Source organism: Oculina patagonica, chromosome 3 (assembly GCF_052425735.1).
Source record: "Oculina patagonica isolate OP01 chromosome 3, crgOcupat, whole genome shotgun sequence".
Lineage (NCBI taxonomy): Eukaryota > Metazoa > Cnidaria > Anthozoa > Scleractinia > Oculinidae > Oculina > Oculina patagonica.
This window is the reverse complement of record NC_135760.1, coordinates 1,865,442-1,890,890: the sequence shown is the minus strand read 5'-3', so window position 1 is coordinate 1,890,890 and position 25,449 is coordinate 1,865,442. Positions and strand designations below refer to the sequence as shown.

Sequence of the window (25,449 nt, the reverse complement as noted above, 5' to 3'; positions counted from 1 at the left end):
AAACAGGCTAAGAACATGGCGATCGCCATAACAATCACTTATAGCTTGTACATCCCAGATTGACCGGTTTAACTGAAGAGAACCAAAAGCAAGAGCAACCGACATAGCAAATAACCCTAGGGGAGGGGGCTCGGGTCTCTATTTTAACCAAGTTTCCGGGAAACGGGCTAGCTTAGCGTCGCTCAAAGTCGAGCTCATTTTCTTAACAGTTTCAACTGGTGCGGAAATATGGCAGCCGTCACAAGCAAAAAACGGTAAGTGCTATGTTGTTTTGTCCCTCTCACTCATTTAAATATGCTCACCTTTTACAATAACTCAAATGATATGGAGCTGATAATCAGGAATTATAAACCGATCAAAGATTGTCATCGTTTATAGTACAGTCTGTTGCCCAGTTTCCGGCCACTTTAGTTTGTAATCGCTATAACTTCTCATTTATCTACGGAAAGTTACTCAGTTTTCGGTCAAAGACAGTTCATTTACTTACCTTAAAAATGTACAAAGATTGGCTGCGCTCGCCAAGTATTAAAGAAATTATGCCATTTTTTGCAAAACTAGTAAGTTGCCCAGTTTCCGGCCAGGTGTTCCAGTTTCCGGCCGTCGAACTAAAACATATTTTTCCCTGCAACCGGTCGACTTAAACCGACTTGTCAGTGCCTTGGCAAACGAAAAGTTAGTTTCAATATCAGTTTATTCGACTTTGCTTTCTCGTCTGCCGTTTTACGGAATATTTCCTCGTCAATGACCCGTTGGCGTTTCTTTCGCTTATTAGGATGTATTGGCAGCGTCATATAAACGTTGTAGTTTGTCATGCTATGCTTGCTTTAGCTTCTTTGGTACTCTTTGCTACATTTTCATTTCATTAATTTCTCGAGCATGAGATGCTAAAATTAAGTTATTTCACTTAATAAACATGATTTTGAACAACATTCTACTTGGTGGCCGGAAACTGGCACCGCGAGTCCAAATCTTTGTTCAAACTCTGACTTCTGAAATTCAGAAACAGCTGAATTCTGGCTTGTGACGACAGAACCCCTAATAAGTTTCATCTTTACTCTAAATTCTGTCAAAAAATTACTAAGCTTCTCGAAAAATTTCCTACGAAATGAGCTCTTTGTTTATGTACGGTAGCTTTGATGTGCAGTGAAAAGCGCAAAAATTAGTCGCTAAACGTTTACTCGCGTAAACAAAGCTCGACCTTTCTCGGCCGTTTCTTGTCCAAAAAGCCTGCCAAAACCATCAATTTGTAGCTGAAATGTTCCTTTTTCTGTTGCAAAGGTTCGGTGGACGAAAATAAAACATATCTACAAAAATAACCGACGAATATATTTTTTTGGCCGGAAACTGGTACCGGCCGGAAACTGGGCAACAGACTGTACAGTATGTGGCCCTTGGTCCGCGAGTAAAAGTTATAAACTTGAATATCTTACCTGAATCAAAGCCCGATGAGCTGAAATATTTCTTGAAGATAGATTTTATGTCTCTCTTTATAATTGCAAAGTGGCAATGCCTGAAGTAAAATATTTTTCGTGTAATTCAAAAAACAGTGACCGTGCTCGCAGGTCCTTGGTCCGCACATTTGGTCCTTTATCCGCGAGTCACGTAAACAAAGTGAAAATTACTGTAAATCGCAATAATTTTCAAGAAAGTTGCAATGTTTTAGCAATATTTAAGTTATTCTTTTCTATTTTTGACATTTTTAAGCTTCAGTCTTGCTGGAAGTCGTTGTTAGGTGCGAGTATAAAACAACCAGTACCAACCAGTATATTCTTCAGATTTCTTTTAGAGCGAAGTCTCCAACGAAACCCGCGGCTTAATTTCTTCTCTTTATAACTCTCCAATTTAATTTTGAAAAATTTGAAGCGAGGATAAATGCCGTAGCACCAATGTGTGCACCCAGTACTTAATATTTTTCTGAATGATCGTTGTTTTAGAACATTTTTTTTTTAATTCACAGTCAAAGGTCACGGACCAAGGACCCATATGCGAAAATTGTTTATAACTTTCATTAGTCGCTAAACCGAAAATTTGCAACTCTGCAGCAAATTTCTTCGCAGATTCTGAAATCTATTGATCTATTAACCTGTTCTCCAAAAAAACACGTTATCTCGTTGCGTTTTATCTATGCACTAGCTTAGTAAACTCGACCATGTAATTCACGGACCCGCGAAAAGTTGAAATTTCAAGAAAGGCAAATTTACCTGTCTGTTGACAAGCGTGAATTTCGCATCGTAACTGACAGTACAAAAGCTGAAAATTTAACATACCAAAGAAGAATAGTCAAATAATCATTGGGAACATTCATTTTTTGCTGAAGTTTAGATATCGAGGAAATATTAAAGCGTATTCGAAAAAGTCACGGACCAAGGACCACACACTGTAGTGCGTTACACATGATCAGATCTCGCTTGCTAAGATTCAGGGTTGATATTAGACTGATGGAAGAACATAACAATATTCAAACCGAAAATTATGCTGCAAAATGATCGGGTCAGCTGGTGGCCATTAGCATTTTACGGTAGATTGGTTTGGTTCGACTTGTTTAGTTCAAGTCTTATGTTTACAGTAAAAGATCTGACTCGGCAGATTTCTGGGAAACGAACCGTGTTTAAAAGCGACAATACCCTATAATTCTCAGTATATTTGGAGTTAGTTTAAGGTAATTTCAATTTTCGTTCTGTGTCCCTGTTTAATCTGCAGTCAGTTTTAATGAGGTTGCACGGTGTTTTGCTATCTTCAGTCAGATGCACAAGTTTATTAAAATAAGCGCCCGTTAAGGCGTTTACCTGATGACATTTTATTTTAAAATTGAGTTAATATTGCATGTAATCCACATAGCTGCAAGTATTTCTTTCTTAAAAAGAGCTTTACTTTAATATACTCTGCAGACTTTGTTAAAAATTTTGTCGTGGCTTCGCGATGAACTCTATCAATCATGTTTTGCATATTGATATTACTGTAGGTCACGGTCCATTTCAACAATAATTTTATTGCTCCGAGGTAACACTCCACTTCACATTTCAGCATAGAGCTACCTTCCTTTATCAGTTGATGATATAACAACGAGATCAAACGAATGCCTCATCCTTAGTGAATATTTATGGTCATCTTCATGACATAATAAGTTACCATAGCAACAATATAACTTGTTTTAACACCTTTAATTTTAGCTTTTTACTTGCCGACCTCACTTCTTATTATAATCAAGTTGTTGTCAACATATTCTAAAGGTCCAACATTTTGCAAAGTTAAAAAGCAAAAAGGGGTTCAGAGCAACCTTAAATTTTTGACAATTTTAGATGGTTATTATTCTTGGCTTGCAACCATCATCAGTGATGATGATCGAACAGATCGAAAACGTTTAGCATCAATTTTAACAGCTTTTACTTTTAAGTTTTATTATTTAATAAAAAATTGTTTTTGCGGAATTTGCACGATAAAAGAGTTCGGTTCCCAACAAAGGGAAACGCTTTGTTCTTGTCCAGCAGCATGGCTGCCGTGACGTCAAGCTTCAACCCAGCGATGGCCTTTTCTCCTGAATGTAAATGTAGTTTTATCACCAATATTATGGTTTAAACGTTATTCCAGAGAGTATGCCCACCATATTTAACCTTTTCTCTGTCCTGTTACTACCTCTGTTAATTCTCTTTCCTAGTAAACTTTAATTTTTAAAAAATCGATCAAAAGTGGGCATCAGTGAATTTTGGGTGTGGCATCTCGCTCGCTTCCCGTTCGTTTAGCCTGTTATAGGCGTTTGGTTTGTTTGGAAGCAGTGCAAAAAACGGGATTAGCGTAAAGAAAAATGGCAAAGGTCCACACCCCTCCCCCCTTATTTTTCGTTCGCCGATTTTCGCGCTGTTCCCCAACAAACTTAATGCCCGGAACTGGCTGCCGTTCGTTAAGATCGCATTCCTTGGATGGAAAAGAATATATTGCTGGAAGAGGACGTACAAGCTGAGCACTGCTTCAAATCTCCATAGTAAAACCAGCCTAATGTTTCTTTTTTCAGACTGATTATCATTATTGCTGTAGTAGTTCTGGTGCTTGTGGTTTTGGGGGTAACCGCTGGACTCCTCTATTATTTTCTGACAAAAGACTCCGATCAATCATCTGGTGGACCTTACAAAAGAGAAGCCGTTGCCACGGATACACCACAGTGCTCAGAAATTGGCAAGGACACCCTTAACGCCAACGGCTCGGCCGTGGATGCTGCCATCGCCGCCATGTTCTGCTTGGGTGTTATAAGTATGCATTCGTCTGGGATAGGAGGTGGTGGGGTTATGCTGGTGTACAATCGAAGTCTTCAGGAAGCCAGTGTTATTGACTTCAGAGAAACCGCCCCAGCGCAAGCACACAGGGATATGTTTAAAGGCAACGAGAGCAAAGCCAAAATAGGTATTGAATTGAATATCATAAGGACCATAAGGGTAATTAAATTCTCTCTGGTCGCAGGATGGCCGACTGGTCTGACCACTAATCTTGACAGATTGAAATGTCTCGGATATAAATCCTCCATTTTCTTGGCAAACTGGAGTAGGGCGCCATTTTGATCGCGTGCACAATGTCTTGTGGGAGACTGGGGACCATCTCCCCCCCCCCCCACCCCTTATGTGACGACTCGTCTACAGGAGCAGTTCTTTTTGTGTGTGATAACTTCTTTTTGTCACAAAAGCTAACACACCCGACCAGCGTCTCAGCATATACAGCTTATTCGAGAAAGGTTGTCGGAAAAAAGCACAAAAAGGCACGCGACAAGACCGAATAACACTGCTTTGGACACGTTTAAAAAGTATCATATGTCAATTTAGTTGTACGACTAAACGCATGCATTTTCATATATTACCATGTCCAAACATTGAATATATGATTATTTAAATTACTTAATACCCCAGCTGATTACAGCAAATAACAACAAGATGTTCCTATATTCTAAGGTGGTCTGTCCATTGCGGTCCCCGGTGAGGTGCGCGGTCAGTACGAAGCTTGGAAACGACACGGTTGGTTGCCATGGAAACGGCTTGTTCAACCTGCCATCGATTTGGCCAGAAATGGCTTTGAAATAACTCAGGCTGTGGCTGACGTCCTAACGAAAGATATGGAGAAGTACATCAGAAACGATCCAGGATTGAGGTTAGTTTTTACGGTATGTACAAACTTAAAGAAGCAATGTCATGATATTTTAAGTCATTTGATTACTTTCAATTTGATGGAAACCTCAAAATAATAGTTTTCTAACATAGAAAAGCAACAAAGGAGTAAAAACGCGAAAATAAACAAGGATCGTGTCGACTGACGAAGATTAAGACTGATTACGAATGACAGTCTTGAAAAAAATTGCTAAGTTTTTTTCTCGTTGTCTGACGTAGCCCTTTAAATCTGACAACAAACTGTTGAAGTTAATACAAACGAGATACAAGCAAGCCGTACAAAAGCAAGAACGAACAGGCTCGGATTGGAACACGATATTCACGAGGTTCGAGAGGCGCTTTATAGATTTAGTGCTACCATGACTCAGCAAACGTGCCACAGAAAAGAATGAAACTCCACGATCCATCAAAATTACTTTCAATCTAAATTTTACTCCTTGACCATAAATGTAAGGTTGTTGATGCTTTATTTTAACTTTTCGCTGCATATAAGGCATCTGACGCGAATTTAATATTTTCTGATGGAAACAAACAAAACAAATGAAACAAGCCGGAATGCCTTTTCAGTGTTCAAAAAGTGCTTAATAGTGGCAAATAGTTTTTGAGAAACAGAGAGACGTTTCGGGAAAACCCCTTCATCACTCTCAAATTTGAGACTGATTTGAAAGCCGGATTGAAAGCCAAAGTGCTTCACAACAACAATAAAACCACATTTAAATGCCTTTTCAGTGCCTGCTATGATCATGACTCCAAAATCTACACGTAACCTTCAAAGGAAATTTCACGGGGGAGTACCTTAAGTAATTAAGGATCTTGAAGCTTAATTTTTTTGTTTGTCAAAAATAAGTTGTTTCGGCTTTGTATTTTCATTATTTCAGCGAACTGCTACTTGATAAGAATGGCAAGCTTTATAAAAAGGGCGACAAAATTAAGAACGAAAAGTATGCACAGACCCTGGAACGAGTGCAAAAAGATCCTGAATCTTTCTACAGTGGAGAGCTGGCCAGTGATATCGCGGACGACATAAGTCGAGTCAAGGGGACCGTGACTTTGGATGATCTGAGAAATTACAAGTCGATCAGCAGAAAGCCATATGAAGGTGAACTGTCGGGTATGAAAATGTACCTCACCCCACCCCCGACAAGCGGCTCTGTATTGGCCCTCATCTTGAACATCCTTAAAGGTAAGAAAGACTCTACCTTTCTGGTACCTCTAGTTTAATTGTCCCTCTATTTTTTCCCGAGGGCTAAGGGTATTATAATGACCTGCTATTTATTGTCTTAAGACGAACTCTCCGGCAGTGGGCGACCCTGGCTTAACGGCAATGCAAGTGGTCTCCAGTAGTCGTGAACTTGCGTACAGATTTGCGTTGGTTTGCCAAACGGTAAAAAACTTGCGTCAATTTGCGTGTTAATTTGATCTCTACTAAAGTGAACGCACTGAAGTCATCGCACGTCAACGTAAGTGCATGCAAGTCCTGGCCAAACGGAAACGCAAGTGGACGCAAGTTGGAAATGGTCGTCTACTTGCCTCTCCGTTTGGCCAGGAGGTTGCTGTTATCTCTAAAATACCTAGATCCCGTTTGACTCAATGCAGCCAGAACAATAATACCCAAGTGTTTTTTGTTTTGTTTTGGAACGAAGAAGTTTAGAACCAGAAACAGATTCCGTGGTTCGCCTGCAAGAAATTTCAATAGCCTTATATTTTTTCCAAAATATTCAAGTTCATTTATGTCGAGTATTTCATTTTTCAGGATACAATATGACGTCATCTGACCGCGATGACTTGGATTCCTCAGTGCTGACGTATCACCGAATCATTGAATCTTTTAAGTACAGTTATGCATGGCGCAGTCGACTTGGAGATCCAGCGTTTGATCCAAATATAGACAAGGTTAGTGAAAGAAACACGGAGGACTCAAATACGAAATTCTTGGGCGGTTGTTTCCAAAATGCTTTCTTTTTTGATTGACATATCAAAGTGATTTGTTTCTACTTAAGTATTCAGGGTTCCTGAAAAATGTACACAGTTTACCCAAGATTACCCCTGAAAATCATGCAAAATACCAAAATTTGGAAAAAACACTGTATACTTTATTTAAAATAGTAAAGTGCCGTTCTCGGATAAATTTTGTAATTTAAAACTAGAAATTGTAGTTATTGTTATTGTTTGGAACATAATTTATACCCATAAAGGGCCCAATATTTGGGTAAAAATTACTTTATACCGGATACCTAAAAACCCTGGCCGACCCTGACTTTTTGATTGCGAGCTTGAGGTTTTCATCGGTTTACATTGGCGAGGGAAGAAATCCCGAGTCACATCAATAGAAACCGAGAGCGAGCAGTTTAATTGCTTCAGGATAACCTAGTGGCTGATTTTCAAACATAGAAGCAACTTTTTAATTGACTCCAAATTGATGGTTTGTTTAATATTTTCCGATCGTAAGCAAAAACCGCACCCTCACTCCAAGGGGCTTTTGTCGATCAATCAGTAGTAGGTGTCCATGTAGCCAATCAGATTGCGACTTTGCCAATAGTCAGCCATTGCAGAAAAGTAATAGGAACCAGTCTTTCAGCCAATCAGAGAACGCATTTTGTTATAAGGGTATTTTTAAATAAACATACTGATTTTTCGTCCTAGGTTGCTAGGAAGATGTTAGATCAAAAAACAGGTGACTGGCTACGTCACAAAATACTGGATAACATGACCTTCAGTAACGTATCGCATTACGCAGATACATTCTCGGACGCTGATTATGGCACTACACACGTGGCTGTTTTGGCGCCAAACGGTGACGCGGTTTCCGTGACAACCACAATTAATATGAGGTTGGTTTAAACCTTGTTGGTAAAATTCCTTTTATAATTACTGTCGTTTGAAGGATAAAAGATTTGACCCGTTTGATAGCCGTCGAGACATTCTGCCTTGGCTCTTACTGAATAGAACTTTGTTCTTTAAGCAAAGGAACTAGTGATGTTTGTGGCAAATTTTTGTAGGAGGGCCCCTTAAAAACTTTATTTTTCTACCATACGTAGGCTTAGCACGAGCAAGCGCGAGTTCAATCTTGTACCTCGAGTTTTCGTTCCTTTAATAAGGCACAAGCTTGACGAAACGAGCGACTGTCGAAAGTTCCGTTGCAGGATCTATTTTGATTGCTTTTGAAAACAATAAAATAACCGGAAAGGAAACACCGAGAAGTTCGTTGAGTCATGTCTTTGAAAGCTAGACATCGGACACTTCCAAACAGAACTTTCCAGGGTCGCTCGTTCCCCCGACCGCTGGTCAATGGGAACGAAGACTCTGGGAAGGAAGTTCAGCAGAAATAAGATAAGGTTACCACGTCAGCAGACGTCATCATGTACGTCGTTGTTGCTAAGCAACTTCTCTAACGAAAATCGCGGACTCCATAAATTTCCGTGCACGATCCTATACAAATAGGTTTGGAGCACTGTTCATTTAACTGGCATTTGAATTAATAAACAGTTAGCATTGTCGTTCATTCTTACCATATTTTTTTTTCTTGGCAGATTTGGAGCCAAATATCGATCCACCGTAACAGGAATCATCTACAACGATGAGATGGCAGATTTTGACATTCCCGAGCACAATATTGTGGATGGCATTTCCCCATCTCCTTTTAATTTTCCCGAGCCAGGAAAGCGACCTTTCTCGTCCATTTCTCCCGCCATTTTGATCGACAATGACGGCAAAGTGCAGCTTGTTATTGGCGCCTCTGGCGGGAAAAGAATAACCACGGCAGTGTCACTGGTATGTACAATAATATTAAATCAGTGGAGCTTATTACTGAGGGCCATTCCATTTACTGTATATCCACATTCCCCCTCCTTCCTGTTGACGAGATAAGTCAAAATTTACCCCCAACGAAAAAAAGATCAAAGTGCCGACATGATGCCCCACTCAGAAAAACCCGATTTTTCTTAACCCCATCATAAAAAGCCAACTTTTCCCCTAACCCCTGAATATTTGAAAGATCAAAGAATGCTGACGGAGCTACCCCCTCAGAAATGACTTTCAAAGCCCATTCAGAAAAACTCGTTCCGGATATAAAATGGAATGGCCCTGATCCAAATTCTCTTTGGCACAAATATGATTGATTTAATATACCTTGAAATCCCCTTGGTTATGAGCCCTGGGCTAAATTATGGTCCTAAGGTTTTTCAGCCTGGACGAGAAAAGGGGGTGCTTACAGAGGGGGCATTTCTTTTCTTGCTTTATAAATTTTTTATAAATTTTTGAATTTAGAAATGGCGTTTTAGTGCTTCTGCAAGTTTAAAAATTTACACTGATTGTTCCGGATATCACAAAAACCGAGTCTAATAATTTGTTGTATTATAAATTGTTAAAAAATAACGACAAATTATTTTAACACCTGTGCTCATTCCTTTTTGCCGTCCCGCTTCTAAATGCTTTTCTCCCTAAGTGTTCGTGGAAAAGTTCCTTCGCAACTTTTGACGACCTTTTTGTGTTTTCTGAATCTTTACTACCCAGCAAATTTTTAATTTCTTTTTCGGTTGAAGAAGCGAATCGACGAGCCATGTTTTTTACTTCGCTGTGTGCACTCACCACACGTAAACTTAAAATTGCTCTGAAAATCATGCATTGCGCGCCCAGCCTACAGATTATTCACTAATCTGCTAACAGATAAGAGAGTAATCTGTAGGTTGCGATGATTCCCAGAATTAGCTGTAGGCTCTTTGCCAATGAGAAAACAGATAAAAAAAGACTTTATAAGAATACCAAAAATTGAGCTTCAAAACATTTCAGCAGGAGCATCTACTTGGTTAGCACCACGAATCTACTTGGTAGAAGATACGCTATGTATGGCGTCATTAAGTGTACCTAAATTCTTTTTTCGTCCGCTGCTCAAGGGGACCAAAGACACTGAGTACGAAATCAAATTCAGCGGATAACAGTTTTGTTTACATGCGCAGGTGTTAATGAACAAGCTGTGGTTTGGTCAGTCCTTGTCTGACGCAGTAAACGAGCCTCGTCTGCATACCCAACTGGTGCCCGATCAGGATGTAACCTATGAAACGCAGAAGAAATATCGCATTTCAGACAAAATAGTTAAAGGCTTGGAAAAACTGGGCCACGTCGTGACCGGCAGTAAATTTTTTGCCGTGGTGCAGGCAGTATATCGAGATCCCGGGAAGGGAATATACGCCAAGTCAGACCCGAGGAAGCATGGAGCGCCCGCGGGACAATAGAACTTCTGTCCCGAAAACACGCGTAGGGTGATTAGTATTAAACTAGTTGTAAAGCATGACAACAACCAAGGATATGTAAATACCGAGTTAGGAATCGAGCCAGGATTCGAGCCGGGACTCGAGCTAGAATTCGAGTCAGGATAAATAAGAAATGTTTACAATGATGTAGATTTCTCTTAGCTCTTTTTATCTACCTCAGGCATTTGTTTTACGTAGTTCACCGTTTGACTCGCTGGCTTAGGATTAAACAATTGCTTCGCTTAGAATCAGAATGTACATGTTGTAGATTAGTCTCCTTCGCAACCGCTATTAGGGATGTCACGCAACGTCCCCCCCCCCCCCCAAATAGCTTCTTTGGGGGGAGACTAGTTGTCGATGGAATAAAAATAATGTTTTTAGAATGTGCTGGTTTCAGTAAAATTCCTATGTATGTAAGTAAAATATGAACAACATATTTTTGCATTTGTAATTGGGTTACATCACTCATTTGAGACGTTGGCTTGTTAAATAACAGCCATTAGATAACGAGTGGTGTGTGTTTGTGTAAGGGGAGGGGTTACTTGTGAGATGGGTGGAAGGGTGGCTCACTTGGTAAGTCTATGACAGAAAGGAGGGAGTGGGGGAGGTAAGGCTCGATTTCCAGCCGCTTTTTGGCAAAATGAGCCCGCACTCGAGAAGGCGGCGGAAATTGAGCCTAGGGGGAGGTTTTCCCAATTTGAACCCGGTCAAAAATAACTCCCTGGGAAACATGTCTCTCGGACCCCCTGAGCACCTTGCGATCGCGCAACTCAGCGCTTCTCTTCGAAACTTCGGAAGTCTAGTTAGTTGTTCAAAGGGTGGATGTTAGTGTCCGCTAACAAAGCTAACTATGCTATCCATTTGACGGTGATTTAGCCGGTGGATAGTGTTATCAATCCTTGAACAACTTGGTCCGTGGAGCAAAAGAAAATAGCGCAATATTTATTAATTATAAACTATAAAATACCACGTAAAGATTACTGATCGAATTTGCGGGCTGTTTTCAGTTTTCTCAGGAGCCCATGTCATGGGCTCCTGGTTTTCTATACTATTTCTTTTTTTGGTGTCTTAATTTTACGCATGTACGCAGACTTAACATACAGATAGGTGCAAAACGTACCAATTGGTACGAAAAACAACAATCGTACCGATAGCAAATGAGAGATATCAACTTTATGATAGCACGATTGAAAGAGGTAGGCCAAGATATAGGGAAACAAGGGCTCCCTTGAGGGTGATGGGATATTTGATAAACTGGTTTCCCATTGAAATCCTCCCACTCAACCTAGAAGACACATTATGGTCGGTTTTCATATGGTCGTTGGCGAGCGCACGTAAGCAATTCGAGAAAATTAGACATTGAGTGCACTCTTTAATAAAAAAAAAAAAAAAACCCGTCTATTTGGGGGCTGAAGCCGAAAGTAATTAAGTTTGGGCGAATTTGAGATTGAATATGTTCTTAAAATGCGTATTGTAGAATAAAGTAATTCATACCAGGTTAAAACGAGAAACTGTTGAGTGGAAAAGGTACGGTCGTACAAAAAACAAAATGAACTGAGCTTTGTACCCTCTTCTAGCCACATGCCAGCAAGAAGCCTATGACAGTCTACAGGTAAATTTCCATCCAAAGCGAATGGCAATCTTCTTTGTCACTTCCCATTACGCAAACCAGCCTAAAGCACCCACTAAAAGAGCCTTGAGGTTCAGAAACAAACCTTACTTCACCTCTGATGCGCGGTGTCACCCAAAAAGACAATGAATACTTAAATAACTCTAAAGGCAACTTTTAATTCTATATACACTGGCAGACGCCAACTCGCAAACGATCTTCCCACAGTAATAGGGAATAATAATTAAACAGAAAATGAGGTCAACAAATATATCTACAAATATCTTAAACTTGTCTTTTTATCACACCACCGTACGGTGTCAGAATTTTATATTAAATATCCAGCCTGTCGCGGCATAATTTACGTTAAATGTTTTTCTTGAAAATCCGTCATCTACCAAAAATGGACGCTACATATGTTTTGTAAGTCATTTTCTGTCTGTTTATACAGCAGCGCTCTTAGCGTGCGAGCTAAGTGTGTTGGCTCTTAGTATGTCTTCGACCAAACTGTTAATGGATGCTCCACCAATGAGTTTATTAAAGAATACATGCTCAAGGATTTGGGGCTCGACTGCTCCAAGGGACGTTAGTTTGATGAGCAGCTGACCAAAGCGACTGGAACTCTCCGGACGGTGCAAGCGAACGTATTCCTCTAAAGCGTTCCGTGTCTTGTTCTGAACAGCTTGGATTTGAACCGAGTCCGATAGCTGGTCGTTATCTGTTAAAAGATAAGAGGAACGCAGGTTAATACGCGAAATTATTGCATGACTTGATGAAAAATACTGGCGTACCCATGTACTTAAAACAGTGACAGGTTCTTTATGGTCGCACATGAAAATGTCTTTTTATCTGCAAAAGATGACAAAACTGACAGTGCTGTCTGATGTTGTAGCTTCAACTCTAAGTTATAAGCCCACAAGCTTTAGGGGCGGAATTATTATAAGGTAGCCCTTTCACTCTCGGAGCGAACTTCAAGTCAATTAATTTGGCTTCACGTTAAATATGAGTGGACGAAACTCTAGTTTGAAAGCTAACGAGCAGCGCTTTTTTGAGATATTGCTTATTGTGCTGTACAAGATGGTTTGAAGTTTCATGTCTGTGGACAAGACCCTAGTGTGTGACCATTCAAATGAAAGCTTTTGAGCAGCACTTTTTTGTTGTACTGCGTACAAGGTGGTTTTTAAAAGTTTCAAGTTCCCCTGGGGATAAAACCCTTGTACGTGCCCATTCGAATGAAGGCTACTGAACAGTTCTTTTATGTTTTGCCATTTATTATGCTAGTACAAGGTGGTTCCAACTTTTAAGTCTGAGGGTGAAACCCTGGCGTGTGACCATTCAAATGAAAGCTATTGTGTAGTACTTGGACTGCCTTTGCTTTCTTTTGTTTTGCAGTTTCGTTTTCCTGCTTTTTCAATTTTAAATTTAAACACAAATATGCCATGCTACTTGCCCTTTTAATTTAAAAAGGCTGTACCTTTCGTTTAAGGAAGATCGCGTGCAAAATAAAATTTATCACAAATAAAATGTGCTGGTTTGTAGGAAAAAAGAAGTCGCATTTTGACGTTAAATAAACTGAGAACTTTTCGAGAGTGAACTTTGAATTCAAGACAAACAAAATGTGCTTATAACTGGCTGGGTAGAGTCAGTTAGCGCTTGAATAGCAATTAGTTTTGTTTTTCGACATTTACACGATATTTCTCAAGACTGAACTGATTACAATCCGGAATATTTCAGTTGTTTTGGAAATAAAACGATAGTAATTCACTTCAGGTCAAAGTCATCGTCGATTTCTGGGTTTAAAGAGAATAACGTATTTTTGTGTTATTTCGCAAAGGTGGTGTGAGTCCTCTTTAGGGAATTTTGAAATGAAGTTAGAGGCAAGCAAGAAATTTGATATACAATATTTACAATGACTTAACAGCTGGCTACACCCACTACGCTTATATTCAGTTACAGGTAGCGGAGTTTTAGTCTAACTCTCTCAAAAATGAATTTTGTTTTGAGAAATATTAAGGTTGTTATGAAATACCCTAATCAAAGGTCAATGACATAAACGGCTTTGACAATTCAAAAAGTTTCCTTTTCCTTTTTAAACAAAACAAACCAAAACCTTATACGAAATTTAACTCCCATTTAAGACGAAAATATGTCTTCGCCTCAATTATGAAAGCGTCTTAGAGTTTTCTTTTTGTGAAAGAATAAAAGAGTTCTGAACTTGGAAACGAAAACAAGTTTTTCAAACACGTGTGCAGAACTGAAAGAGCGAAAATAAGGACAATAAAGTATGTAAATTATATGCAGAGCAATTAGTATGAATCATTAAATTAACATGTTTACCTTAATTATGCTTTTAAGCAATTGACAATCGAGAGTTAGGACGAAGAAAATATCACTGAAAAATGAACAATTCTTTAGGCGACTTTTAAAGTATATGTTGTGTTTTTTGCGACAACTTCAGCGTTCAATATCTCGCAGTGAACAATACTGAGTTATGGATAAAAGGTTGCTTTCGTAATAAATTTCTGGATGATTGACGGAATTGTTACGAGTGATTAAATAATGGGAAAAAAAGAACAGTTGTCGCACGGTAATGCCGAGAAGAACTCTAACTAAAATAATACCATAAAACATAACATGAAATGAAGTGATCGAAAAAGAATTGTGCAAAACAACAATTGTTACGACTGCGAAAATTGATGGCAGAAGATTGTTATTGAACGACAGTTTATGATAACGCTTAAAACTTAAAAAAAATATAAGACAGCAACGTCGGATCACTCAAAAGTGAAATGCAATTGGAATATCGCCTAAAATTTTAATATCATTTGAAAATGAAATTGATATTACTCTAGACTGAAAAGCAGACGGAGTTGAGCGAATACAAATTCTCCTTACATATTGGCATACTTCTTTTTGTAATGTTCTGAGAATTTGGCGTTCTATCAAGACAATATCCCTAGTTGATTATTTTCTTTAATCTCCTCAACCGCTTTCTTGACATTGTAACGAATTTCTATGAAAAAATACATCTTGTGCAAATTCAAGTATTTTAGCTGGTGGGGAATAAGAATTCTTAAAAGAAAAGTTAAAAACCCCTTTTAATCTATTAAATACAAAAATGTCTGCTTGAAACGGGAAAAGCCAAGGAAAGTAATTTAAGTCATAAAATAAAATCCACTACTTAAAACTATTTTGATAAGTTCAAAAACAACTTGAACCATTAAAGAAAAAACGGATTGAAAAATTGCATGACAAAGGAAAAAGGTTGGATATTCTTAAATGTATTTTTAAGATTATAAACTGGGTTGTTGAAATGTTTGATCGATGGTAATTCATTATCATGAATATTACTGAAGAGAAATCAAGACTACTTAACAAAGGCCAAACCACAAGAGCATTTGAAATGCGCCCAAATTTTGCATGATTCAAACTATTGATATTAGCAGTGTCGACCACTTTTCGGTTTTGCATTTCTAAAGATGGTTCTTCCTGAACCTTTTCGCCGGTGATAATCTGTCATATGGCACGCTAGCAATTTTTCTTCGGTCTGCCATCACTTATCGTAGAGCGAAGTAAGGAAAACGCGCGCTTTTCTCTCCCTCGACAACGGGAACTACGCGTCAAAAGATACAAGTATCTATTTGACATCTCTGTAGATAAATTCGCTAAAAAATATATGGAATTTATAACTTAGTTTACGAAATAAATTTTAATACTTGGAAAGGAGACTGAAAAGTTAAACAAAAGCAGACTTTCAATATATTAAAAGGATGTTTTCATTGCAATACCTACTTTCATTTAGATTTCAATTCAACTGGTTTTAGTTTGACAAAATTATCAATTTCAAAATGACTATTTATTCAACTCTGGGTTAAGTAATAATCTAGAACATTGTTTTTATGCATAAAATATACACCACAATTGAAAAATTTTGTTAAAAGAGAAGTCGAAATTCGTTTAAAAACAGTTTTATTTACAATTATGTTTTGACACCGCAAGATTTTGACTTTTGGCTGAAAGTTAAAATACTGTGATTTTATAAATAAAAACACACATAAAAACCTTCCTCTAGGCTGCACCTGGGCTTAAATGCATCGTAATAATCGTTTTTATTCGTTTGCGGAAAGCGTTGAACCTTCATCTTTGTCATTTCCGTAACAAATCTATTAATTCATCATTTTTAACTCGTGAGCGGAAGGGTTCATCGTTCGGCAAAGTCAAACACTGCCTTCCCTGATTAGTCTATTTTGTATACAAGGAATCAGATTAATGTGTAAAACTTCAAGACTCACATTTAATAAATTTGTAAGCAAATCAGTCCATTAAAAACGCCTCGCTAATCCACATGTTAAGTATATTTCTCTAAAGAACCGAAATCAGACGAAACGAAATGACATGAAATCAATTTCGAATGAAAAGGTCGGAATATTGAAAAATCGCAACACACTTCCGGGTAAAAGATCTTTCGCGATGAAATAAATACATTTAAGCTATGAGATTTGTTTTTCCTTTTTTTCCGTATCAAAGTGCCAAAAGACGCGTGGCGCTATTAATTTGCAAATTCACAAAGATGGCCTTGAGCAAGCGAGAGAGATTAAGAAAGTTTTTGAGAATTAATTCTGTCAACTTCATCAAGCTTATGTTGCGAATGAACAAAAAGGCGTATTTCGGTAATTTGTCGCGCCAGTAACAAAAAAATACACAAACACTGCTCGATACACTTTCGCATTTTGTATTAATACACGATATCGCGTTTTTTAAATCCGTTGTTTACATTTGCATTTGTGTTTTATTTTCCTCGCCATTGGGCAAATAAAATGCGCAATAGCAGGGTCATTAGTAACATGAACGGAAGGAGGTCATGAGCGAATTAAGATTACTTTTTTTTCACCCCGAGGACGAGGTTCAGATTATGCCGATATTAAAGTTACGCAGCGGGTTTTGAAGCCATATAGTCGCTATAAAATCATGTTATTTTTAAGGCTTTCCTTTTTGGCCTAACTGCGCTCAACCCTGAAACGAAAACTAGACTTCTAAAGCGTCATTTGAATCGACAAAAATAAGGTAGCGCTGCAGTTTACAACTGAGTCATTTTCGCGTTGCTCGATTCCTTATACTGCTTGTAGACCTGTCCAACACAAACAAAAAATTTGCCGAAAAGCTCGATCATTTCTTACCTGGGTTAAAAAGCACCAGCGCTTTCAGAAGGGTAAACTCAGCCCTGTTTAATCCCAGCTGTACAAGTTTGAAAACAACCTCATTCAACTTCCCAATGTTGTGAAGAACTCTATCCAGGTGTTCTGATGGTGTTTTCTCCACGACTTCAGCAACTAGAGGCGCTAACTCGAACGGCATAGCCCACTGAACGAGGTTAATGACGAATATTTTGCACCAATTTTCTTGCAACAGCGTGACTTGGTCAAAATGCGACAGTTCTGCGAAGTGGCGCACGTTTTTTGCCCAGTGGATGGACATGAACAACAACCGGGCCGCGATTTCGGTTGTGTTTTCCGCCGGTAGTTTTTGAACAACACTTTCGCTGTCGTTGCTTGCAATGTTTTCCTCTCGACTCGACCTTGCATGGTCTTTCGTCTGCGGTGTTTGATATGGTTCAACAGCCTGCAAATGATATACAAAGTCAGACAGCGAAACGAAGTCGGCCTCTCTGCGCACATCCCCTTTCATCTGCTGTCTCCGATGTCGCTTTCTGCCTTTCTCAAAATCGTGCGCTCGAGTTTGCTGTACAGCTGAAAACAAAACAACACGACATTTTATATTTAACAACAGCAACAGAATTCAACACCCGAGTCAAATAATTCCAACGGAAAACCTAAGAATTAACCCATGGCTATAACAAAGGCAATATTTGCTTTATTTGAGAAACGGGAAATTTTTGTTGCTAACGAAACTTTAATTAGACCGAAGGTAAATATTTTAACGCCAAAGAGTATCCATTTTTTGTCAAACGATTTAAATGTTTAGGAGAGAAAAGAAGTGGCCAATTTTGTGTGGAGATTACTTTAGCTTATTTGAGAAACTTCCTATTTTCGTGTCAAGACACAAAACGCATTTGATTTAAATTAGGGAAAATGTGTCAGGAACAGCAAAATGCAGAAAATTACTTTGGCAGCGCCTTTTTTCAAATGATCGATTTACTCAAGGATTTCCAACCCAATTGACATAATTTATTTTTATAGCTAGTTAGCCTGTGTTAACTGGGAGAAATTTAACAAGCATGTTTCATAAGCACAACGTCGTATTTTCCAACTGGGAGGAACTCATAGCAAACAATACGATAATAAAAAAACTAAAAACATGTTTTGTGCCTCACCTTCCCTCTTCATCCCCACAGTTAAGCATTTCCTCATCCTGCAGTATTGGCAGCTATTTCGGAACCTCTTATTCACTGGGCAACACCCTGCAACTCTGCAAGTGTAGTAGAGCCGTTTCTTGATGCTTCGCTTGAAAAATAACTTGCATCCTTCGCAGGTATTCGCTCCGTAGTGTCGGCCAGTAGAATGGTCCCCACAGACCGCGCAGATTTCCATGTCTGATTCTTCTCTCCGCCTATCGTTATTTTACCTTTAGCACGGCCGAATTGAGTGATCTTGAAGGGGCGAGCAATAACCTAGAGCGTCTATTAAGCCCCCTTAGAATTTATATATGTACTATGTATGTACTGATGTAGCCAGCAAAAATATGGCACATGTCACATTACGAAGGGCTCATAAATGATTGATTAGCAGGGCAAATAATTAACATTGAATCGTGCGCTGGGCGCGTTTTATTATTTTTATTTCTTCAACGCTGTTTTTCTTTTCGCTGTATCTGTTGAATATTTATAGCATGTCTCTGTTCCTAAACAAAGCCTGCTTTGACACATAAGGAAACAGCTTTTTAATATAATCACGATTTAATGTGCTTGGTTTTATGACTTTCGCGGCACAACATAATAATCTTGACGTTTGCTCGTTTTATTTTCGTCCTTTCTCTAATTTATGACTTGTGACATCAAGGGGTCTTTAACCTATCCAGTCTCCATTTAACAAGCTATACAGAACTTGTTTATTTTGGTTTTGAAGTAACATCTAATTCCTTCCACGCTGTGAGCAAAAGATTACCACTTTGTATGGACTTCACTGCGAAACAATATTCGCAGATGTAGCTTTCGCACGCTCTTTAAACAAAACGTTTCGATAAGAAACAGCCTTCCGTTTAAACAAGCTCACAGAGTACTTAAATCGGTTCTTTTCACCTTTTGATACACACTTGATATAAAGGCTGTTAGAAAACCCTAGAAAAGCGATTTGTATTGGTAAAGAAAGAAAAAAGAATGTTTCCTGAAGGGTCAAAAAACGTCTCTTGAATCGAGAATGAAAACAGGGCGATTAAAAGAGACCAAAAACAGATATTAACATTACTATAGGTGTACAATGAATAAGAATTGCAACATACAGTAATCGTTTGAAAACTACGCGGCTGAAAAGGATAAATTGTTTGAATTTAATTTGTGTTTTCGCGCGCCACAGAAAGGAAAACATTAAAATGCGTTTAGCAATTTTCGCACGCGTTAACTTTCAGAAAGTACTAGCAATATTTTTTACGAGATAATGTATGATATTCCGGATCTTACAATGAAATAAAAAAGGTGTAGGCGGCGACACTGAAGGCAATCAAATGAAAGTCACGATCAAGGCATCAAGGTGTATGTCATTTGATAACAAAGGCCTTCCTTTCGTTAAGAGGAAGCCGCCTTTTACTCGCGATTAGTGTTTATATTTAAATTTCCATACCAATCTGTCGAATCAGTTAACGCATGAGCTGCAAGGAAATATCGGTTTATAAGGTCTGCTACGTAAAATAACAACGGCGCGTGTTTAATTAACCAACAAGCAATTTCCACCTCACGATTTTTTTTAATTCGCTTTTTAAGTGACATTCGCTCTTCAAAGAACCACAAAACGAGAACAAATAACTTTTTAAAGAAAAGACGAATCTATAATCAATTAAAATCTCTACAAGAAAGGCAAACTTCAGCGAGGACCTGAAAATAAAACAACAAGGGCCCTTAAGTCTGTTGTGCGCAAATACTTCGTGAAATGAATTGGATTCAAACGACAAATAAGGGTCGATTTCAAATTAAAATACCCCCAGAGGATATTTTGGCTTATTTCTCCAGCATTCGCGGGAAAGTTTTCGTTATTAAACAGCTGTGGTGTTTTTTCTTATGTTGTTAACTTCCTTCCAAAGATCCTTGTTAAAGAAATACGAGTTATTATAAAGAAAGAGTATTAAAAATATACTGAGAGTTTTAACTTTGTTTCGCTTGCCGTTCTTAGCGCAATTTACCCAAACGTTAATTTCAATTTTTTTTTATTTTCATTTCGCATCGACTGTCTGTCTTTGTCGCAAATGTCTTCAAAAATGTCTTGAAACGTCGAGCTGTCTTTATTTACGTTGACATCATTTCCAAAAAGTCAGTTTTGCGGAGAAAAAAGTGCAAAGTGTAATTAAATCGCTATTAGCCTCCAATCTTCTTTTCTCCTTTTGTTATTCATACAGAACGCGCAGAATAGCAGCAAAATTTGACCAGCTGTAAAAAGATGTTCGGTTAAGAACTGAAGCCAAAAAAGAAAAAAAAACACGGACAATTTTGTTTTGTTGATTTATTGCCCAAGATAAGATTCAATTCTACACCTTGACTTTATATCATTTAACTTTCCGAATTTTTCATTTCGCTTGAATGAGTCTATTTCACTAGTGTTTTCAATCGATTTTCAACCCGCTGAGTGGAAAATGCGACCCGTAATAAACGTCATTTCAATTAAAACAGCGACAGCAAAGTTAGCCAAAGGTTAGTACGTTGTCTTTCGCAGCATGTCCCAGCTTGAGTCGGCAAAACGTATTAATGAGCTAAGTTGTCAAAAAGTCAAACAAACTTTAAATAAACTTCAATTTCAAACGTCCGTTTCAATCTCTCTTTGTTTTTTTGCTCGCCATTATCGCGAACTGTCGCACGAAATTGAAACAAGCATATTATTTCAACGCTTTCACGAAAAGATGTTAATAGCAAGATTATTATATCATTTCGAAAAAAATAAACATTAAAATTGTTTCGATCTGGAGGAAAACCGTGTTTGGTGAATTATCAATCGAAAAAACAACACTGATCAATTTATAAGGGCGCTTGTTACTATGTTTATGATTATAACCAGCAGACACTAAAGAATTATGTTTGCATGAAATTTCCTGGAACAGAAAAGGACATAAATAAATTATATGTTAAAGGAGATAGAAGCCTTGCTTTAGTTCTCCAGGCCCTGAAAATAAAAAAAAAAATAAAAAGAGATAGATTCCATTTTCATTTACATGTAACTGATCACAAAATAATATTAACCACAAAGTCAATGCACTTAAATGGTTTTCTTTCAGTTAAGTTTATTATTCGAAAAACCATTCAAAAGCTCTTGTCCCACAATAAACATGTCCTCGCGATGATCTGTACAAGCTTTACTGAAATCGCTGCGTTCACCAAGTGCTAAAATAATATGTGGATCTTTTTTTATGGACGAAAGACGAATTGAAAGCGACCACATGCTGTACCAAGTTGGTCGCTTATTAGAAAAGCTGTCAGCAATTACGTTAAAATTAAATTTAATGTTCCTAGTTTATCAGTCATACTTCATAAAGACTGTACTAGCTGAGACTGCAAACGATCAATCTATTGCTGAAAAAAAAATTATGTGACAAGCATGACATTGAGAACAAATTCAAACTGAAAAGAATCCTCAAAAATTTAACTTTCAAAGAAATCATTTGAAACGGAGAGATCAAAACATTTGTTGGGGTACGCATTTGTTGGTTGGCCAGACTGGATTAGTTTCTTTTTTCTGACGAAGAGATATTCAATTTACAATGTGCAGCTCTCACTGTCGAAAACAATTTTATCCGTTTCTTACTGAAATTTTCGCTAATCTGATTCAGAGTTTTCTTTTATTTTTTCCCTTTCACTGTCTGCCCAAAGTAAAGATTCGGAGCAAACTTCCACCCACAGGAAACCTTTTCGCTTTGGCTCAACACGGGAAGATCAGATAATTTAGAACAAGGCTTTGTTGCTACAACAGATGCCAACGAACGTACCTATCAGTTAGTAACAGAGTTGAGAGTTAAACCGTCAAAATGTGTGGCAGATTTGTAGCTATTCATGAATGCCGATTGCGAGTTCCCTCTGGGGTTTTTCGTGTCTCTCTTACATTTGGCGACGTTTCATGAAACGCTCCGACATTTTTTCAAAGCCTTGAAAATAAAAAAAAAAAAAAAAATAAAAAAAAAAAAAAAGAAAAAAAAGTATATGGACAGATTAACTAGCAGAAGAGAGGAATTGAAAACTAGAGTTATGTACCGTTAATAGCTTGCAATAATGCTTGGTTTGTACTGTACTTGCTAGTTTAGAAAGTGTTTCCTTGCATACGTACTGATCATGAGATTTACCCATTAAAAAGCCGCAAATTAAATTGTTGGTTTGTATCAGAAATCTCACTCGTTCGCTCCGCTCACTTTTTCGATTTCTGATACTTCAACAACCCGTGTGTAAATACCGTACGCGCGCACCTTCCATGCAGTATTCTACATTTCTTTTCCGTATTTTTAAAAACAGAAAGAATTTTTTCCGTATTATTTCTGTATTTTTTAGGAAAATACAGAAAAAAGTACGTGTTTTTTAAAAGTAATCGTGAACGTTTCCCGATGGACCATGTTTTTACGTGTCTGTCCAGTTTCTAGCTAGCCTCGTTCCAGCGATCTTCATTTACGTTGCTCCCTTTAAATCCTTAGAACATCGAACACGTTTCCAAGATCTCTTCACTGGCGTTCTGAAAACTAAATAGTACATTCAGCTGGCTCAAAAGAATCTGGAAACGAGGAACAAAATAAAGGCTCAACTGCCCTAGCTGAAGCACCTTTAACCCCTGGCTAATTGGAGACAGTTATTAGACGAAAGTTTTGAATTATGAATTTGCGTTCAGACTTGCATAAGGTGGTCAAACGGACTTGCAAGTTACAAGGGCACACACAAGTAGCCAAAGAAAACCATTTCAATGCAACCGCACACGCTGCAATTTACCACTCGAAGTAAACAAGACTTGTGTTGGCTTCAGTTGGTGGTCAAACCACCCAAAACTTGCGTCGTGCAAAATTTGGTTTCGATCAAAGTGAACGAAAGTTATCGCATGAGCGCGCAAATTTGGCCCAAACGAAGTCGTAAGTCGTGACGCGTTGGAAATGTGGTCTTTTTTGCGACTCTGTTTCTCCACTGAGGGCTAAACAAGCCAATCTGAAAGTCCTTTAGAACACCCACGTGCTATCAAAACATTAAGCGGGTACCGGAACCTAACACGGGTGACTTAGCAACCAGAGGACAACGAGTTCTGCCAACCGTTTCATTTCACTGATCCACCGGTAAATAATTCAACTGGTGTGTTTCGAGGACACAACTGCGATCGTATCCTGAAATTTTTCCCAAAGGATTGTCGCCATGTTGGAAAAGAAGTGTTCGACCGGTCGCTCATCACGGCGGTATCTGCGAGCCTTACTCGTGTTAGCGGCCTCGTGTGTGGTTGTGGCAGGGGCCGGCTACCTCTTCAGGGATACGCCGTTTGTACGCGATCTGAAGAAAAGATTTATGATGGGAAGGTAAGGAACTTATGTTAACAGTGTTCTGTTACGAAATCTCTTAGTTTAGTTCAAGAGATTTGACGCAAAAATTATGTCTTACAATCGACGCAGATTTTCTTACAAACGGAATACTAGATCTGTATCGCGCTTATCTGAAACTGGCTGAGTATTAGCTCTGTCAAAAATAAAACTACCCGAAAATTTATACTTGATCTGTACGAGGGGTGAACATTGTGATTATCGCAAACCATTTTCGGTTCCATGCGAATCCAACTTTCAGCGTACATTACCCTTGAATGATACCACTCCTTAACGTTTATCTAACGATCAATTGCTCTGTTTATGCAACAAAACACTTAATTGAAATCACAGCCCCTTCAATCTTAATCAAAAATTGAAATGCAACGTGCGTTGTTTCAATAACAGACAATCAGAGAATTATTCTTTCCTTTTCAAAGAACCCTACATCGCTGTTTTAAATTTGCTTAGATTCGCTGTAACATTTTTTAACCTTTATTAGATACATCGCGGCGCGCGGGACGGGAAGGGTGCAGCTTTTAGAGGTACTGATTAATATCTTATTTCTCTATACCATATTAATACATTGCCAAGCAGATGGTAAATGAGAATAGAGAAATTCATCAATTAAAGAATATTATTTTGATGTGGCAGCATGTTCTCCCAACTTATATTAAAAGAAATACAAGCCGAGCAATTGGGAGAATTTAGATGTCGAGCAAGATATTGAGAGCGACAACTTTAGCCCATTCTGCAGTGTCATAAATTTATTACTGTTTAATGTATTTCATTTGCTTGTCGTTACGTTTGAGCAATTTAACCTTCGTCAAAACATGTCAAAAAGAGCACAAAGTGTTATATAACTGCCTCTCTGGTTGCACTTAACGTGCGCTCCTATTGGTTGTTGCTTGGTCACGTGGTAATGAATCAAAATTTACATCATGATCCTGCGGGAGATACAATTCGAGAGATAGTAGCTCGCGCGAGATTCGATACACTTAAGTTGGATCAAATGCTGTTGTTGTTTTTTTTCAGTTTTGTATTTTTAGTTTTAGTTGCTAAAAACAAAAAAAACTTTATCACTGATCCTTTGGCAAATTGTAGTCGGGACCAGTCATAAGGTGTGCAGTGTTCAACTGGTATTGTAGATCATCTACAATACCAGTTGACTTCAAGTTTTGAGTCATATCTAGTTCCGAGTCGTGCAATAACGGTTTTACACGTGCAATTTGGTGTGCAACTTCCTCGTCAGACTTGCGCAAAAAATTGTCACCATTCAAGTCTGCAAGATTTTGACTAAACTTAGCTGGCTTTTTCAGTCGAAGACCCATGCAAGTATTATTGTATTATAAAAAAAACCGCTGGTTGAATCAAATTTGCGATAATGCACAGGTAAAGATTTGCGCAGGAAACACTTACCCTTTTGCTTGAAGTTTCAAAATGCATTGCGATTGAAATCGTCTTATGGCTTTTCAATCCACAGTCCAACCAAAGTTAAACTACCAAACAAACAGCACTATTATCAGCACGCCGCTGTAGCCGCTGACAATGCCGAGTGCTCCAAAGCGGGACGAAACATTCTCAAGAAAGGGGGCTCTGCCGTTGACGCTGCCATAGCAACCACACTATGCGTTGGCGTCATCAACATGCATTCCACTGGAATCGGCGGCGGTGGATTCATGATGGTGTACGACAGTCACAAACGGTCAGCGGAGATGATCGATTTCAGAGAGACAGCGCCCGGACATGCTGG

The 25,449-nt window shown here is 38.4% G+C and overlaps 3 protein-coding genes across 3 annotated transcripts in view; 2 read left to right on the top strand and 1 right to left on the bottom strand.

The window, feature by feature from the left end:
* The first annotated feature begins 51 nt into the window (after window positions 1-51).
* On the top strand, window positions 52-10,832 carry LOC144646087 (glutathione hydrolase 1 proenzyme-like). The gene is made up of 8 exons (XM_078505611.1): window positions 52-254; window positions 4,010-4,395; window positions 4,935-5,130; window positions 6,026-6,330; window positions 6,901-7,040; window positions 7,791-7,978; window positions 8,678-8,918; window positions 10,103-10,832. The coding sequence occupies exons 1-8, from the start codon at window positions 229-231 to the stop codon at window positions 10,376-10,378; spliced, it is 1,758 nt and encodes a 585-aa protein (XP_078361737.1). The 5' UTR covers window positions 52-228; the 3' UTR covers window positions 10,379-10,832.
* Window positions 10,833-12,164: 1,332 nt separating this feature from the next.
* LOC144646103 (COUP transcription factor 1-like) lies at window positions 12,165-19,465 on the bottom strand. Its single transcript, XM_078505628.1, has 3 exons — window positions 18,337-19,465; window positions 17,183-17,752; window positions 12,165-12,723 (listed from the first exon to the last, which is right to left on the bottom strand). The coding sequence occupies exons 1-3, from the start codon at window positions 18,551-18,553 to the stop codon at window positions 12,449-12,451; spliced, it is 1,062 nt and encodes a 353-aa protein (XP_078361754.1). The 5' UTR covers window positions 18,554-19,465; the 3' UTR covers window positions 12,165-12,448.
* A 3,580-nt stretch (window positions 19,466-23,045) lies between these two features.
* The window catches only part of LOC144646084 (glutathione hydrolase 1 proenzyme-like), a 10,851-nt gene continuing 8,447 nt past the window's right edge, over window positions 23,046-25,449 (top strand). The window contains exons 1-2 of the mRNA XM_078505607.1: window positions 23,046-23,696; window positions 25,180-25,449. The exon at window positions 25,180-25,449 is cut by the window's right edge and continues 41 nt beyond it. Of these exons, the coding sequence (XP_078361733.1) occupies window positions 23,539-23,696; window positions 25,180-25,449 (428 nt within the window). The 5' untranslated portion in view covers window positions 23,046-23,538. The remainder of the gene's footprint in view (window positions 23,697-25,179) is intronic.

Bases quoted from the DNA above. Each gene is read 5' to 3' on its own strand.
- LOC144646087 (XM_078505611.1), top strand. From the start codon at position 229: ATGGCAGCCGTCACAAGCAAAAAACG. The intron at 5,131-6,025 runs GTTAGTTTTTAC...TCATTATTTCAG, and splicing joins AGAAACGATCCAGGATTGAG to CGAACTGCTACTTGATAAGA. The intron at 7,041-7,790 runs GTTAGTGAAAGA...TTTTCGTCCTAG, and splicing joins TTGATCCAAATATAGACAAG to GTTGCTAGGAAGATGTTAGA.
- LOC144646103 (XM_078505628.1), bottom strand. From the start codon at position 18,553: ATGGAAATCTGCGCGGTCTGTGGGGACCATTCTACTGGCCGACACTAC. The intron at 17,753-18,336 runs GTGAGGCACAAA...TTTTGTTTTCAG, and splicing joins TGTGGGGATGAAGAGGGAAG to CTGTACAGCAAACTCGAGCG. The intron at 12,724-17,182 runs GTAAGAAATGAT...ATCTTTTAACAG, and splicing joins GCTGGTGCTTTTTAACCCAG to ATAACGACCAGCTATCGGAC.